Source organism: Vipera berus, assembly GCF_964194415.1.
Source record: "Vipera berus genome assembly, chromosome: 11".
In the NCBI taxonomy this organism is placed as follows: Eukaryota; Metazoa; Chordata; class Lepidosauria; order Squamata; family Viperidae; genus Vipera; species Vipera berus.
Window position 1 is genome coordinate 7,470,429 of NC_138214.1, and position 16,074 is coordinate 7,486,502.

At 36.6% G+C, this 16,074-nt stretch overlaps 1 protein-coding gene across 13 annotated transcripts in view; it reads left to right on the forward strand.

Moving 5' to 3' along the window:
• Window positions 1–16,074, forward strand: part of DIAPH2 (diaphanous related formin 2) — a 261,529-nt gene that overhangs the window by 108,653 nt on the left and 136,802 nt on the right. For 12 of the 13 annotated variants that reach the window (XM_081336767.1, XM_081336764.1, XM_081336762.1 and 9 more), the window contains 2 exons: window positions 2,554–2,793; window positions 8,127–8,256. In XM_081336767.1, coding sequence (XP_081192893.1) covers window positions 2,554–2,793; window positions 8,127–8,256 — 370 coding nt within the window. The remainder of the gene's footprint in view (window positions 1–2,553; window positions 2,794–8,126; window positions 8,257–16,074) is intronic. The other variant, XM_081336770.1, reaches the window with a different exon arrangement.

A 16,074-nucleotide genomic window follows, 5' to 3' on the forward strand; every position in this document is an offset into this window, starting at 1 on the left:
TGGAGCATCACATTTTCATTTAGATGAAACATTAAGATGAATTATATCTTCAAATTAGGTAACAGCATTTGGAACTGTATCCTAATATATATAAAAAAAAGAATTTGCAGAGAATTTGAAGAAGATGAAGCTGAATGAGAGAAAACAAAGGAAAGTTGCTATAACAATATCTTAAGCTTCAGATATGAAAACTGACATATTCAAAACTGTTTATAGTTTTGATGTTGCTTTAATGTTTGTTGTTTTGAGATTTTTCTGATCCAAAGAAATAATCTAGTGTTTAATAAGCACTTCCTGACATGTTTTATGACTTTCACCATGGTAAATCTCCAGAAAACATTAACAACAAATATACAATTTAATTGTCACATATTTCAAGCACAATAATGTTGATTGCATTTATTCTTTCTCCGTTCTCGGCACACTTTTCTAATTCATTCTCCTTTTCCTTCCTTGCTCTTGCTTAGTCCTTAATCTTTATTGGAAGATGAGAAAATATATATATATATATATTAAGCAATATTTAGTTCTGAAATATTACAAACCAGCTTCCCAAGCACAGAGATGCATGATTGGATTGGAACACAATTTAGAGGAATTAACTTTTCTCAGACTGACATGAATTTTAGCTCCTTTCAAGAACATCATTTGACCTTCGGGATGACAGAAAAATAACCCTCTTGAAGGAAGCCCACCAGGGTGAAAGAGTCTTGATTATTTTAGGTGCTCAAAAGAAGGAAAAAAAAGCCATTTGGAAATGCTTTAAGTAGCAAAAGCATAAATCTGTCAGATACTCTGTTGGGAAATAAAGCATTTGTAGCAGCTTTTCAAAGCTATTGGTACTGCTTCCTCTTTTTAATATCATGAAGGATCAGGTTGAAAAATGAAATTCCCCTGTTGCTATTTTGATGGACAGTGACTTCTTAATATAACTAAAGCCTTGTATATTATGCAATTGCATTCAGCATCCCTGGGTGCTTCGCGTAGTAAATCATAAAACCATTCTTATGAAATGCAACATAGGATCATATCTGACAACTGTCATAATTTTCAGTCAGATTGTTTTCCGGGCTTACAAGGCTTAGTGAGCTATAATTCTGCGGCAACACACTAAAAAAAACATGTAGTAGTTGTATCTGTTCACATCAGCATTATTTGCACAGTGATTATGCTGTTACCAGCCATAATAGAAGCTCTCCGGTGGAGATCCAACTTCTTTCTTAATGGAGATTGAATAGAGTTCTATAAATCTTCTTCAGCAATGCATATATCACAAGGGCTTGGATTAAGCTAATAGTAAACTCAACACCCGGGTTTTGCTTCTGATGGTTATACTTCTTTAAAATGTATATAGAAATCTCTAAAATAATATCACCTTGGAAAATACCATATTTTTTTTACTATCTCAAATGGGCATTGATAAAACTATTTGGAGGAATAAAGGATATGACAAGATATGTTGTAGTGGGGGGGGGGGGGAGGAAATCACCAGCTAGCGTTCATTGTAATGTTTATTCAATATTCCAGGTTCACCCTTGTTTAATGGGCACTGTAAAGCTATTCTGTAATTGTATGCCAGTAATTACAAACATTTGCGATTGTCCCTGGCAATGCAAAGTTGAGCAAAAATGCAAAGGCCAGATTTAAATTAAATGACGATATACGTCAGTCACCGGTTTCATCGGTCAGGTTTTGTTTCCTGGTTACTTTAGTTAACTATGTTGTTGATAAGATGACTTCTTTGCAAATTAAAAAAGAAAGGAAGTCATTTAATGTTAAAGGACTTTTAAGCTTTATATGGAATGAATGAAGAAAATATGTATGGTGAAGTGATTGGCGGAGGAGACCACTTGTGAAAATGCTACCTTGCTGGCTAGAAAGCTTCAGTTGTTTGCTCATTTAAGTTGCCAGAATTCAAAATTTCCATCTCCCCCCTCCCTGTCTCTCTTTCCATCTCTCTCTCTCTCTCCTCTCTCTCTCCCCCTCCCTCCCTCTCTCTTTTCTCTTTCCATCTCCCTTTTCCCTCTCTCTCCCTCTCCCTCTTCTCTCTCTCTCCCCCTCTCTCTTCTCTCTCTCTCTCTTCTCTCTTTCCATCTCCCTCTCCCTCTCTCTCTCTTCTCTCTTTCCATCTCTCCCTCTCTCTCTTCTCTCTTTCCATCTCCCTCCCTCTCTCTCTCCCTCCTTCTTTCTCCTCTCTTTCCATCTATCTCCCTCCCTCTCCTCTTTCCCTCTCTCTTTATTTCTTTCCGTCTCTCCCTCTCTCTCTCTCTCATCTATCTATCTATCTATCTATCTATCTATCTATCTATCTATCTATCCATCCATGAAATTAATTAAGCCTAGGGGCAATTTTTATTTTCCTTAGGTTGAAAAACCAACCAACCAGCCAGCTAGTCAACCAACAACTACCTAATTTAAATAAGTTGTACATCCCTCTACCCATGGAAAAATCCCCTAGAAATGTTGCCATTCATTTCTGTTCTGTTTTATTGTCTGAAGTACCTTTTTTTCCCCCCATACGTTCCCCCATACGTTCCTCCTCTTCCTTTCCAGATGAGCTCGGTGAAACTGCTGCAGCCTCGTCTCAACGGGATCCTTTTCAAGCTCACGTTTGAAGAGCACATCAACAACATCAAGCCCGGCATCATGGCTGTCACCATCGCGTGTGAGGAGCTGAAGAAGAGTGAAAGCTTCACTAAGCTTTTAGAACTTGTGCTAATGATTGGGAACTACATGAATTCCGGCTCAAGAAATGCCCAATCGCTGGGCTTTAATATTAGTTTCCTTTGCAAGGTGAGTGTGAACAGTAAAAAAAAAATATTTTTCAAGTGCCAGTACATTTTTTCTGCACCCATTTCCAAACCTATCTATCTATCTATCTATCTATCTATCTATCTATCTATCTATCTATCTATCTATCTATCTATCTATCTATCTATCATCTATATCATCTATCTATCTATCTATCTATCTATCTATCATCTATATCATCTATCTATCTATCTATCTATCATCTATCTATCTATCTATCATCTATATCATCTATCTATCTATCTATCTATCTATCTATCTATCTATCTATCTATCATCTAATCTATCTATCTATCTAATCTATCATCTATCTATCTATCTATCTATCTATCTATCTATCTATCTATCTATCTATCTATCTATCTATCTATCTATCTATCTATCTATCTATCTTTATGTAAATCCCAGACATGTTTGCATGAGCGTGTGAAGAAAGGGGGGAAAAGAGAGAGCAGTGATAAGTCCTTTGAACTCAATCTGGGGAAATGAAAATGTAAGGTTTAATCCAAAGGACAGCTTAATTTCACTGACCATTATCCAGTTGAATTGGGAAGGCAATAACATCTTCCTTAGTGGCTGCAACACAATAAATAATAGCTTTAATGCAAACTGAAAATGTATAGCAACAGCGGCAGACCTGCTTGGGGGAGACGGTTGGGAAGCAGCAGATTGTAGCATCATTTGAAAGAGCATGTTATGAAAAAGTTACTATTTAAATCTTTTTTACACTCGAACACGGAGATGATTCAAGCATGGATTAACCTGATTTATGGGACCTCCTGTCCATAATTAATACTGTGTGAATTACTGGGTGCATTTTTCTAAATTTAGTGTGCCGGACTTCCAAGAAGATAACTATCACAATGTCAATAGACTATCTTAAATGTATTTGCTGTGGTGCTGCTATCAGTAATCTCAATTACAACTAAGTCTTTAGAAAATGTACAATATGCATTTGTGTGGATTTGAATGAGACCGTCAAGCTAATGGGTTTGGCCCAAGGATCAAGTTCCAGCTTTTGTAGTTTGTCTCTCTGTTCTTCAATCACTAAGTATTAAAGAGAAACTAAATTTGTGTCAACGTTAATCCATAACGAGCATCACTTTAATCAAGAAATAAATTTATAACGTGGATGTACCCTCAACATCAGACACTTGTTTCTTATTAACAAATTAGGAAGTTTGTCTTTAATTTTGCCTTTTTTATTATATTGATAAGTGCCTCCCTTCCTGGATATGAAATCTTTAAAGACTAATTTCTGTAAGATTTCAGATGTATGAAGTAGCTAAATAGATGCATCTTTTTTTTTTGGTCCAACTATACATTCTGCTGGATAATTAGTCCTTTAATAGTTTTGTTAAACTGAGAGGGAATAAGAAATAATATCCTTGTCTCAGAATAACCTTGAAAATTGAGGATATTTAAGATAACCTGTTTACATATTTCACCATTTGATTAAAAAATAATTTACTGAAATACAGCATGTATGTTCTTGCAGGTTTTTTTAAAAAAATATTGTCCTCATAAAGTTAAAAATTGATAATTCTATGAGAACATCATTAATAAATAACAGCTAAAATATATCTGTATCTGAGTGTGTGGTTAAGCTTCTACTTTTATCCACTGCTACTCTAGATGTGTTAATGAGGCCAGCCAAGATCACAGTTGTCGGGGGAAAATGAGATGAGAAAACATCTTCTTTTTGGAAAGATAGCTATATTATTTTAAGGCTAATCTGTTCTTGTATTGTATATTCACATCGGTTTATTTATCAAATATAACTTGTAATAAGGGCAATTAAAAAGTCACAGTTCATAATCACTATGATAAAAAAAGATGTGCAGCTGAATCTAAATGTCAACTAAAAAAACATTATGCTACTAATATACGGTTGGAAATCGTCTGTGGGTTGTAAATCATAAATACAGGTTGTAGTTATGACTGGCAAGGAGAAGTGAAAACATAAAATCCTGAAATAAAGATCTTTCTGGTAGAGTAGATTTTACTGTGTCATGAAGAGGCTTGCTTTTTGTGTTATTGCCTTATTTTTTACAAAGGGGGGGGCGCGCGTTGGCTCAACCGTCAAAGAGAATGAGATTGTCAGCTGAAAAGCCGACAGCCCGGGTTCGAGATCTGAGTATCGCGTGACACTCCTACTCACCTAGCAGTTCGAAAATATGCAAATGTGAGTAGATAAATAGGTACCACCACTGTGGGAAGGTAACAGCGTCCTGTGTGCCTCGGCATATAGTCATGATGGCGCATGTCCACAGAAATGTCTTTGGAAATGCTGGCTCTCTTGGCTATCCAAAGAGCATCAACCCCTAGAGTCAAACATGACTGGACAGGGTGATCTGTAACATTAAGTAAAAGCCCATTTCCAATGCTGGCTTTGCAATCCATGACTGGTCTGTTGCTGAATTACTGTAATTAGAGTTTCAACTCAGGTTGCTGGTTTTGAAGAAGCATTTGAGCCCACCTGGAAGTGAGGTTATGCCTTGAATGGGAGGGACATAATAACTATGTATGTACACATGTAAGTTTGAAAGAAGAAAAAAAGTTAAGAGATTAGTTTTGTTCACGAAGAGTTTAATCTCACCATTCCTCATTGGAAGCTGTCTCCTAGAAGCAACATATGGTATTCTTACCCTTTTTAATTGAGCGGACTGCGGCAAAAGCTCCCCAATCACCTGTCACAAGGGCCGTCTTGAAATAATCAACCAGGGTGCTGTTGATTTGTGCATATCTAGCCCTGGGCAGTTTTGGTCCTGAATCACCGGGAAAGAGCATTTTTTCGGCGGCGGATGTAGAAAGAAAGACATTTTGGAAGCTATGCATTAAATGTGTCTTGAGTCCTATCTGCAAAACTAATATCTTTATGTTGATTGCAAATCCTTAAAAATGCATTATCTCTCTGGATGTTATATTGCAGCCTGTGGAATTATTGAAGAAACCAGCAATTTGTAAACAACCCTTGGCAGAGAATTGCAGGACTTAATTTTGCTTAAATAAAAAAAAAAGACTTCCATTAGAATTCATGGACTGCATCAAGGCTGGCAGACAGAAGTAGTAGTTTTGATATATGCACTGAAGCATTCATGATTGTTGATTCATTGAACTGTTAATATTTATACAACTATGGTTCAGGAAAAAAAGTATTTGAATAAACCCACAGCCTCATTAGTAGTCAGGAGAGTACCACATCGTTGTGGTAGCTTTCAAAGTTTTTGCATCTATAAATTGACTGGAGGTTGTTTAGCATTTTCACAATTGTTGCCATTCGAACAATGAGAAATGTGGCAGACATTCTGATTAGTAAGTTAAATTTGGGTTGGTTGTCGTGTCTATTAAGTGGATTCACATCTCATTTAAAACAAAAGTCATATAATATTTATAGCAAATTCTCATCAACCTGAAATGAAGTGTTGAATAGAGTGCAGTAAGGTTCAGCCCTAGGACTAGTACTCTTCAGCTTTTTTATTAATGGTTTGAAGAGGTATGGGGAGTGCTTAAATGCTTATTTAACAATGCACACAGAGTTGGGCAAAGAAAAAAGATGACCTTGGTAGATTACATAGAATAGAATAGAATAGAATAGAATAGAATAGAATAGAATAGAATAGAATAGAATAGAATAGAATAGAATAGAATAGAATAGAATAGAATAGAATAGAATAGAATAGAACAAGGTAGGGTGGGGTAGGGTAGGTAAAATAAGAAAAAGCAGACAGAGCTGACAGGTGGAGCTAAGTGTGTTATCATCTTAGAATCATTATGTTCTCACAAACACTCCAAGTCCTCCCCTCCTGAATTCTACAAACCCTTAAAAGGTAAAGGTAAAGGTAAAGGTTCCCCCGCACATGCGTGCTAGTCGTTTCCAACTCTAGGGGCCGGTGCTCATCTCCGTTTCAAAGCCGAAGAGCCAGCGATTGTCCGAGGACGTCTCCGTGGTCACGTGGCCGGCATGACTAGACGCCAAACGCGCACGGAGTGCTGTTACCTTCCCACCATAGTGGTCCCTATTTTTCTACTTGCATTTTTACGTGCTTTCAAACTGCTAGGTTGGCAGAAGCTGGGACGAGTAACAGGCGCTCACTCTGATATGCGGCACTTGGGATTCGACCCACCAAATTGCCGACCTTCTGATCGACAAGCTCAGCGTCCTAACCCACTGAGCCATCACATCCCTACTTAGCCACCCTTATCTGACACCAATTTAGTGTTAAACTTTAGTTAACCAGATTCTTTTGTATAGGCTTGAATAAATTTTCTGTGTTGCAACCGTATGAATGGTCCTTACAAATAGTGCCTAGCAAGAATAGAATAGAAACTTTTAATGCAAACAAACTGAGATTTGTGCAGGAGGTACTTGGTTTGAGAACAGCATATATGAAAAAAAATATGTAATCAGAAATTAAAGTGGAACATCTGGTTTCAAAAAAAAGACAAACACAATTTCAGGCTGCATAAATAGGAGGACAGTTTCCAAATCAAAATGTAATGTTCCTTTTTGTTGAGTTGATCAGGTTGCATCTTGGATGTTGTGACCAATTCTGGGTACCACATTTTAAGAAGGATTTAGCTAGAATGATAAGTCGACAAAGAAGAACAATTAAAAGATTGAAAACCAAAGAGAGACATAAAACTGGGCATCTTTTGAATTGAAAAAAGACCAGGTGGGAATCCATTAGCATGTTTTAAGTCAGAGAGAAGAAAGCCATAATTTCTTTATTCTGAAGTTCATAAAATGGCAGATTCTAGTTGGTTGTTAAGAAATGAATATTGGCGTAACATTATAAATCTGTATTATGTTTGGCGAACCATGTTGTTGCTCAACTAAAACAAACAACAAAGCCTAGTAATTTTAGTGTGTGTGTGTGTGTGTGTACACACATATGCTTATATAGCTCTAGAATCGTCCACAGTCATATATTTGAATGATGGGAGATTTAAGACACTCCACATATAGTTAGACAGCATTTCAGGAGAAAGCCATATAAAACAAAAAAAAGTTATTTTTTTTTCCATTGGAGTACCTCTTAATCTCACAGAGCGAGCAAAGAACATGTAGAACTAAGAACATTAAAAGTAAGATTATAAACTGCTAAAAACTGCCTGTTTTTTTTAAACAACATCTAACATAAGGGTTCTTTAAAAATAATATTTTAACCCACATTTCGTATTGGTGTTAACTTAGAAATGCAATTAATTTATCTTTGCAAGCAAATCCAAGAACATATGTTGAAAAAGCTTTCTTGAAGTAGAGTCCTAATAAATCATGTTTCACCCCTTTTTTATTTCTTCCATTTTTGCAGATTAGAGACACAAAATCATCTGATCAAAAAACAACCCTGTTGCATTTCCTGGCTGATATTTGTGAAGAGAAATATCAAGACATCTTAAAATTCCCTGATGAACTTGAACATGTAGAAAGTGCAAGCAAAGGTAACTCAAAAGATAAAACGCGGAGTAATTTTGATCTGCTAACTTGTGGAAAGTCTTTTGAACCTTGAATTTTTACCTTGTGGGACTGTGAAAACTGTAATGATGGGTAATGCTAATGGATAGTTCTTTTCTAGCTGTTTATTGATTAGGAGAAACCAAATAATTTGCTTTACTATGGAATTAATAATAGGATACAATACTTAATTAAGTATTAAGTAATAAGATACAATACTTTTCCTATAGGTAGTTCTCGAAGTGTGGCCTGGGGCACTGGGGGTCCTCAAGATCCTTTCAGAGGTCTGCAAAGTCAAATAAATAATTTCTTAGTTTTACTTTTGAAACCAGTAAATGTCCCAAAAGTAATTTTTCAAAATGCAACTGAACTTTCTTTGTTTTGCTTGAACACATTTCGCTTCTCATTCAAGAAGCTTCTTCAGTTCTGGGTGAGAATTAAAACGTCTACAAACAAAACAAAGAAAATCCAGTTAGATTTTGAAAAAGCACTTTTGGGACATCCGTGATCTGGATGACTGAGAATCTCCATAGACATTAGACCAGTAAATATTGATGGATATGACCCATGTAAGCTAAGCTATTTGGGGGTCCTCAATCAATTTTTAAGAATTAATATTTATGTGCAATTAAAATATTCTGTTTTTCTCATCTGATTGAATGGTGAAAATCAGAGCTTTAGCAAAATTACAGACATGTCTCACTTGGGGGCAGGGGGGAATAAAAGAAATTAAAAACCTGTCCAATCATTCCACATTTTGGGGGAAAAAGGCTTTGCAAAATGCAAAAAATACATAATAGATATTTAGTCTACATAAATTAATCTTATCTTCATATGATCCCAAAGGAACAAAGCTACAGAATAGACCTTGACAATGTTGTCTATAACTCTACTAGCCCAAACTCCTGAGATCGGAAGATTTTGGCCATGAAGTCTATAGGCACACATGGATAAAATATAAAGGTGGTTGCTAAATTAAATTCAGATTAGGTTAAATGTGGGTCTTATCAATTAAATATAATGAATTTAACAGTGTTTGCCATCACTTATGTAATTAGAAACAGATGGTCGATTCCCTATTGCAGAACTTTACATAGCTTTTATGAATGTTCACCGTGGTGCTTATGCTAATTATTCTTCAGTAAAGTTTTGGATCTGAATTGTAGTGGGTCAGTATTAGAGAAAATGTTCTCATAACGAGATGTTTTACTATCCAGGTGTAAATTATAGCAGAGTTCAGGCATGAAATACATTTTGCCGAGTGATCAAAGATGAACTTTAATATAATACAGTAGATAAAACACGTAAGCTATTTTTAAGACAACACCTACACACATACAAGTGTCACCACTTTACTACGTAGCTTTGGCACTTTCACTGAAAACCTCTGAAGTGTTAAAAGGTCAGCTCGAAGGATTGGTAAAGTTTAATTAAAACCACTGCACCAGAAAAAGCGGGAAAGACTTAGGAATCTAAAATCCTGTTTCCTTTAAGATTTTGAATATATTTCAAGTTGAGTTGCTTAAGTTTTCTTCTTATTGTTCATCCATCCATCCATCCATGAAATATTTGGATCTACTCAAGAAACTCATAAACAAACAAACAAACAATTAACATTTCCCAAGACCATACTTAATAAGCAATGGAAATTCTTGCACGCTTTGCAACTGCAACTCAAGGCTTAAGTACTCTAGATAATAGTTGGCATTCACATTTAACAATCCATAGTATGGATTGTATGGAAACCCTTGTCTTCAGATTAGCCTTTTTTAAAAAAATATCATAGTTTTCAAAGGATTCCCATTAGTGCCCTTGGCTAGATGTAGCAGCAGATGACAAAAAGCTAAGTAAGATAAGATCTGTGGGACTCTAGAATATCCCAATCTAGAGTATGCCATTTCTGTGTTTTTGCCAAAAAAACAAATACGGTAGTATGTAGATGTGCCCATATAATCACAGAGCTGACCTTGTCTCAAAATAAGCTTTATTTTTTATTGAATATTATAAAATGGAGATGTTCAGGCAGACAGAACCCATGAATTTGGATGGCATAAGGTGTTTGCTTTAATTTTGGTACTATATACCTCATTTAAAGTACAACATCGTAAGGACACATGCCAGTTATTTTTATGACCAATTGGGTATCCATGAAAAATCTAAGATAAATTACCTCTATCCTCCAAGTACCTCTATTTTCTTATTTAGGTGCTATTATTATTACTATCATTATGCATTTTTGTTTCTTTATATAATGTTTTTACCTTTTTGTCACGAAAGAGAAATGTAAGTCATTCAGCGAGCTGTTGGATCAGAGCAGTATATAAGCCACAACAAATAAAATCAAATACATAACACAAAGACAAATATTACAAGCACTAAATAAAAGCAGAATCAATAATAGCCTAAAGAATAGAAAATTAAGCTCTAGACTTAAAATATTTTTTGTTTTTTTTTTAAAAAATCCAAGGAATATTATGATACCTGCTTGAAAAGATAAAGGTGAATCTCCTTGGAAGGAGCATTCTGCAAATGAATTATCACAAGAGACAATGTTCTCTCTTTGGTTGACAGATACATCATTCCCGCTAACAGAACTGTATCACAATCCTGATATTCATAAAAGCTTTAGCCATAATACATCTTGATCTCTTCTAGATGCCACAGAATTCTTTAGATTACACTGTAAAACTAAAATACCTACCTCTGGGAAGTATGTGTTGAGAAGTTTTTTTTCTTTAAGCTTTTTTTTTTTGATGGAAATGATGGGTCCTAAGATATTCACGAAGACAGTGGGAAGTGTTAGAGTTAGTCTAATGATGGTTTTTAAAAAATGCTCAAGGCTTACCAATGCAGCCATGCTGGGGAAAAAAAAATGAAACGATAGAATTATTCCACATGTAGTTGCACAAAAATTGATTAATATACACCTAGCCTAAGCAGACATCACTGTAATGAAATCATAAGGAATCATTTTAGTGGCTTGCACAGGGGAAATCAGAATACTGGATGTCACACTTTTGCAGGGATGAAAAAGAGGATCTGTTTACTAAACAGTAATTGCTATGTGCTTGTGGAATTGCGCAATTGGTTGCAATCAACATCATCATAGTTTAAAATGGGAGAAACATCATGAGAGAACTTGTTGGGGTTTTTTTTCCTAATGATTTTCATATTTAAGTAGGATGTGTTGATAAAATGTATATTCTTTTGCTTTTTTATACCCTAAAGGAAAGAGGATAAAAACCATGAGACAGGTCAATACTCAATTGCTCAATACACATTAACATCCACAATTATTGTGAAGCGAGGGGTGGAGGGAGCTAATTAGTATATTCAAATGCAAAATGTTCAGGAAAAGAACTTTTAATCAGTAGAAAATGATGTGTAGAAATTCACAGGGCAAGTGTGAAAGGACATTTGGGGGTCCCTTATTGCCAGCACAAAACTGATCAGCCTCAGCTTTTGAGCTATTAGTATTGACTGACTAAAAAGGATGCTCTGTTGTAGATAATTTAAAGCTGATTAGCTTTAATTGTGTTGCTGAGAAAGGATGGGCAATACATACAAAAGAAATCATGGTAAAGAGCTCATAAGCCAGATTTCATAATTGGGCTTTTTATTTCTCAATTCATATTGATACTTCTACATGAGAGAAAATAATAATAATAATAATAATAATAATAATAATAATAATAATAATAATAATAATAATAATAATAATAATTTAATCCCATTTATATCCCACCCTTCTCCGAAGACTTAGAGCGGCTTACAATCTAAGAAGCACAAATCAATGTGCTTAGGCAATAGCCTTCATTCTATGTATATGCCTGCTTATTATTAGGGCTTTCGCCCCCCAGCGGCATTATTACAAAGTCAGCTTAATTGCCCCCAACAATCTGGGTCCTCATTTTACCTACCTTGGAAGGATGGAAGGCTGAGTCAACCTTGAGCCTGGTGGGACTCGAACCTGCACTAATTGCAGGCAGCTGGTGTTACTTAAGGAGGCATTAGCCCACTGCTCCACCAAGGCTCTTACTTATGTACACATTGTTTCAATTATTTAAAAAAAATGTTCTCTCCCCTCCCCTCCGTTTGTCAAAGTCAGTCAGCCCTACATCTCTGCTCTACTATCAGGTATGTCTCGTTTAATGATAGGAAGGAATAGGGGTGACATGATAGCAAGAAACAATGGATGAAAACTAATCAAGGAGAGAACTAACCTAGAACTAAAGAGAAATTTCCTGACAGTGAGAACAATTAATCAGTGTTCTCTGGACTTGCTTCCAGAAGTTGTAGGTGTTCCAACATGGGAAGTTTTCAAGAAGAGATTGAACAGGCATTTGTCTGAAATGGTATAGGGTTTTCTGCTTGAGCAGGGTGTTAGTCTAGGTCAGACATGTCAAACACAAGGCCCGGGGGCCGGATCCGGCCCGCGAAGTGGTTTCATGCGGCCCCCGAAGCCATCCTGGAAACAGTGAGGGAATGGCCCCAGCTGCCTTGGCCCTGGCCCAGAGAACCTACTTCTGCCAGAGACCCTCAGATCTGTCCCACTCCTGCCCAGGCCCCCATAGGCACCCTTGATGCGAACGATGTAGAGCTGGCCACGCCCACCCAGTAGGCCATATGCACTCTAGCCACGCCCACCCAGTAGGCCACGCCCACCCAGGCCACACCCACCCGGCCCCCTGAGGGCAACCGCAATGCTGATGCGGCCCTCAATGAAATTGAGTTTGACACCCTTGGTCTAGAAGACCGCCAAGGTCCCTTCCAACTCAGTTCTTCTGATATTTCTGGTATTCTCAGTTTGTATTCTCTCTTTTGGATTCTCGAGAGGAGCCCGTCTTTGCCAGTTATCTTTTGTGGATTCTATTGTAAATAAAATATCCGGAGCAAGGTTTTGTTTGTTTGTTTGTTTAACAGCAGGGACACCCTGAGACCTTGTGATACTGAAAATAGTCCAAACAAATTTCCACCGTTCTGCAATATATATAATTAGGGCTTTTTTTTTCCTCATAAAATGCTCAGAACGGAGTTCCGGCACCTTTTTTGGATGGAACCTTGTAGGGTAGGCAAGGCGGGTTGTATGACATGTGTGAGTTCCGGCACCTTTTTCTTTTACAAAAAAAAAGCACTGTATATAATTCAACCCAAGTAAATTGTCTGACTTAACACATTACAGAGGGAGTGATAAACTGAAAGCAAATACTCCTCTAGTTTACGATTCTTGCAAAGCACTCATCAGATGAAAACAATCTGAATTTCATTCATGTTTAAACAGTCAACCTGGAACATTCAGGAATTATTGTCTTGTTACAGTGATTTCTGTTCATCCGGAGTTTTCATGCTTTGCATTGAAAAGATGCCTGGTACATAACTATCTCTATGTCTATGTATCTGTATCTATCTTTCTATCTATCCATCTATCCATCTATCTGTATATGTACAGCGCTTCTGTTAAACTAAGACTTTTTGAACTTGAGTGCTCTGTTTTTCCTCTGTTGCATTAATGAGTAATGAAAGAGGAAGAACTTTGACATTTGAGGAGGAGAGAGAACATGCAACTCCTGAAGTGCTAATTAAAATGTTGTGAAACAATATTATCCTCTTTAGTTTTACATTGTTAGTTCTAATGCAGATTCCTTTTAAAAAGCTTCCTAATCAGAATGCACTGGGCCTCTCATTATTTCTCTTGATTTAGGAAAGATGGTCCTTTCGTAATCCTCTTGAAAATGCAAAATAAAACAACTCAGAAATATAAAACAAAATTTCTTTCATGAACATTTCATTAGTACTACAGAAACAAAACACATCCTCATTTTAAGACTTTCTGTAGCAAAGCAGAGGGGCTTTATAGCTTAACCTAGATAAAATACATTGGGTTGGTGAACTAAGGGAACAGAATTGTAGAGGCTTTGAAGCAGACTTAACTATGTGTTATGACCCAAACCCATGATTTCTGAAGAAGTAATTAATGTGAATATAGAGTAAGAGGTGACTATTTCAAATTTTCTCAAATTTCACAGATGTCTTAGAGGAAAACATAATCATACAATTTATTTCATACAACAAGACTCGCTTGCAAGGGCAGAAATATAGTCCGGACAAAATTTCAGTAAAAACTAAATTCAGAGCATTTGTATGCCTTAAAGTACATCTGTCTGTACTTTAAGAGGTTTTTTTTTTAAAAAAAAAACAACAACAACCCACTGTGTGATAAACAGATTTGATTTAAAGACCAAACAAGCTATAGAATACAATGGCTAGATTACACTATTCTGGACTAAAAACATAACAAATAAACCCAAAATACACTTGTAAGTTCCATTCTTTTTTTTCCCCAAGCTTTTTTTCTTTGTACAGTTAGTCCCCAACTTACAACTGTTCATTTAGTGGCCATTTGAAGTTACTATGGCAACGAAAAAGGGACTCATGACTATTTTTCACCCTTATGACCATTGCAGCATCCCCATGATCACGTGATCAAAATTCAAATGCTTGGCCATTCACTCATATTTATGACAGTTGACGTGTCCCGGAGTCATGTGATTCCCATCTGTGAACATCTGACAAGCAAAGTCAGTGAGGAAGCCAGATTCGCTCAACAACCGTGTTACTAACTTAACATCTGCCATGATTTCACTTAATAACTGTGGCAAGAAAAGTCGCAAAGTGGGGCAAAACTCACTCAACAAATGGCTCACAGAAATTTGCCCCTTAATTGTAGCCATCAGCTGAGGACTTCCTGTATAGCTACTACTCAAAAGTTGCAAGTTTAGCTTTCATTACTCCACATACCGTTGTCAGTTAGTGTTACAAAATTAATTTGAGAACTTATTATTAGAATGGGGTTCTCTTTAACTAATGTTCATTTTCTCCTTCCCTCCATGATTTGGCTTGCTCTCGAAGACTATAGAACAATATAGATTTCACATAAACATTCTGTGTGTTTCGTTTTAATTTCTTAGCCAACTTGGCAGCTCTGGGAATAAATCACACCACGGGAGCCAAAAGTATTACTTAAAACCACTATGCATTTAATTCTAAATTTCGGTTGCCAAGAACTCTGCACGTGGGGCATAGAATCAGGCAAAATTCAATCTAAATGTATGCTTAGATTTGGAAAAATAAAACGGTGCCCACACAGAGAAAGTACCCAAATCATTTTGATCTGACTCAGTTAGTGTACAGCAGTTTAATTTCTAAAAAAGTAATTTGATTTTGACCTCCGATTCAAAAGCTGCAAACTTATTACAAAATAAGCTATATGCATAAAAGGCAACCTTTAAACAAGGCTAACCTTGAGAAACAAAAAAGGAATAAAAGTAAAACATTTACAATGTCTTCAAAAGTGTAGGAAAAAAGCTCATCTGGAATTCAATATTAAGAACATGAAATCCATCTAGAGCAGGGGTCCCCAACCCCTGGGCCACGGACCAGAACCAGGCCACGGCATGCCAGCAACCGGGCCACACAAACAAGCAAAGCCCCATCCACGGGATGCAGGCAGCACACAAAACCAAGCTCCCTCCGATCCGCGGAAAAACCTCTCTCCACGGAACTGGTCCTTGGTGCCTAAAAGGTTGGGGACCTCTGATCTAGAGAATGAAGCTTTCTTTCTTTTATAGAGTGCAAACTTAATATAGTCCCCCCCCAAATTAGTTTGGAAATCATACATTTATAGTTTGGAAGGGTTGTGTTAGGAAGGCTTTGTACACTGTGCAAGAATCCAAATTAAAGCATCTCTCTACCTGTCAGCTGCCCAACCTCTTCATCCATGGAGACAACCTTGCTGCTTCCTTTGT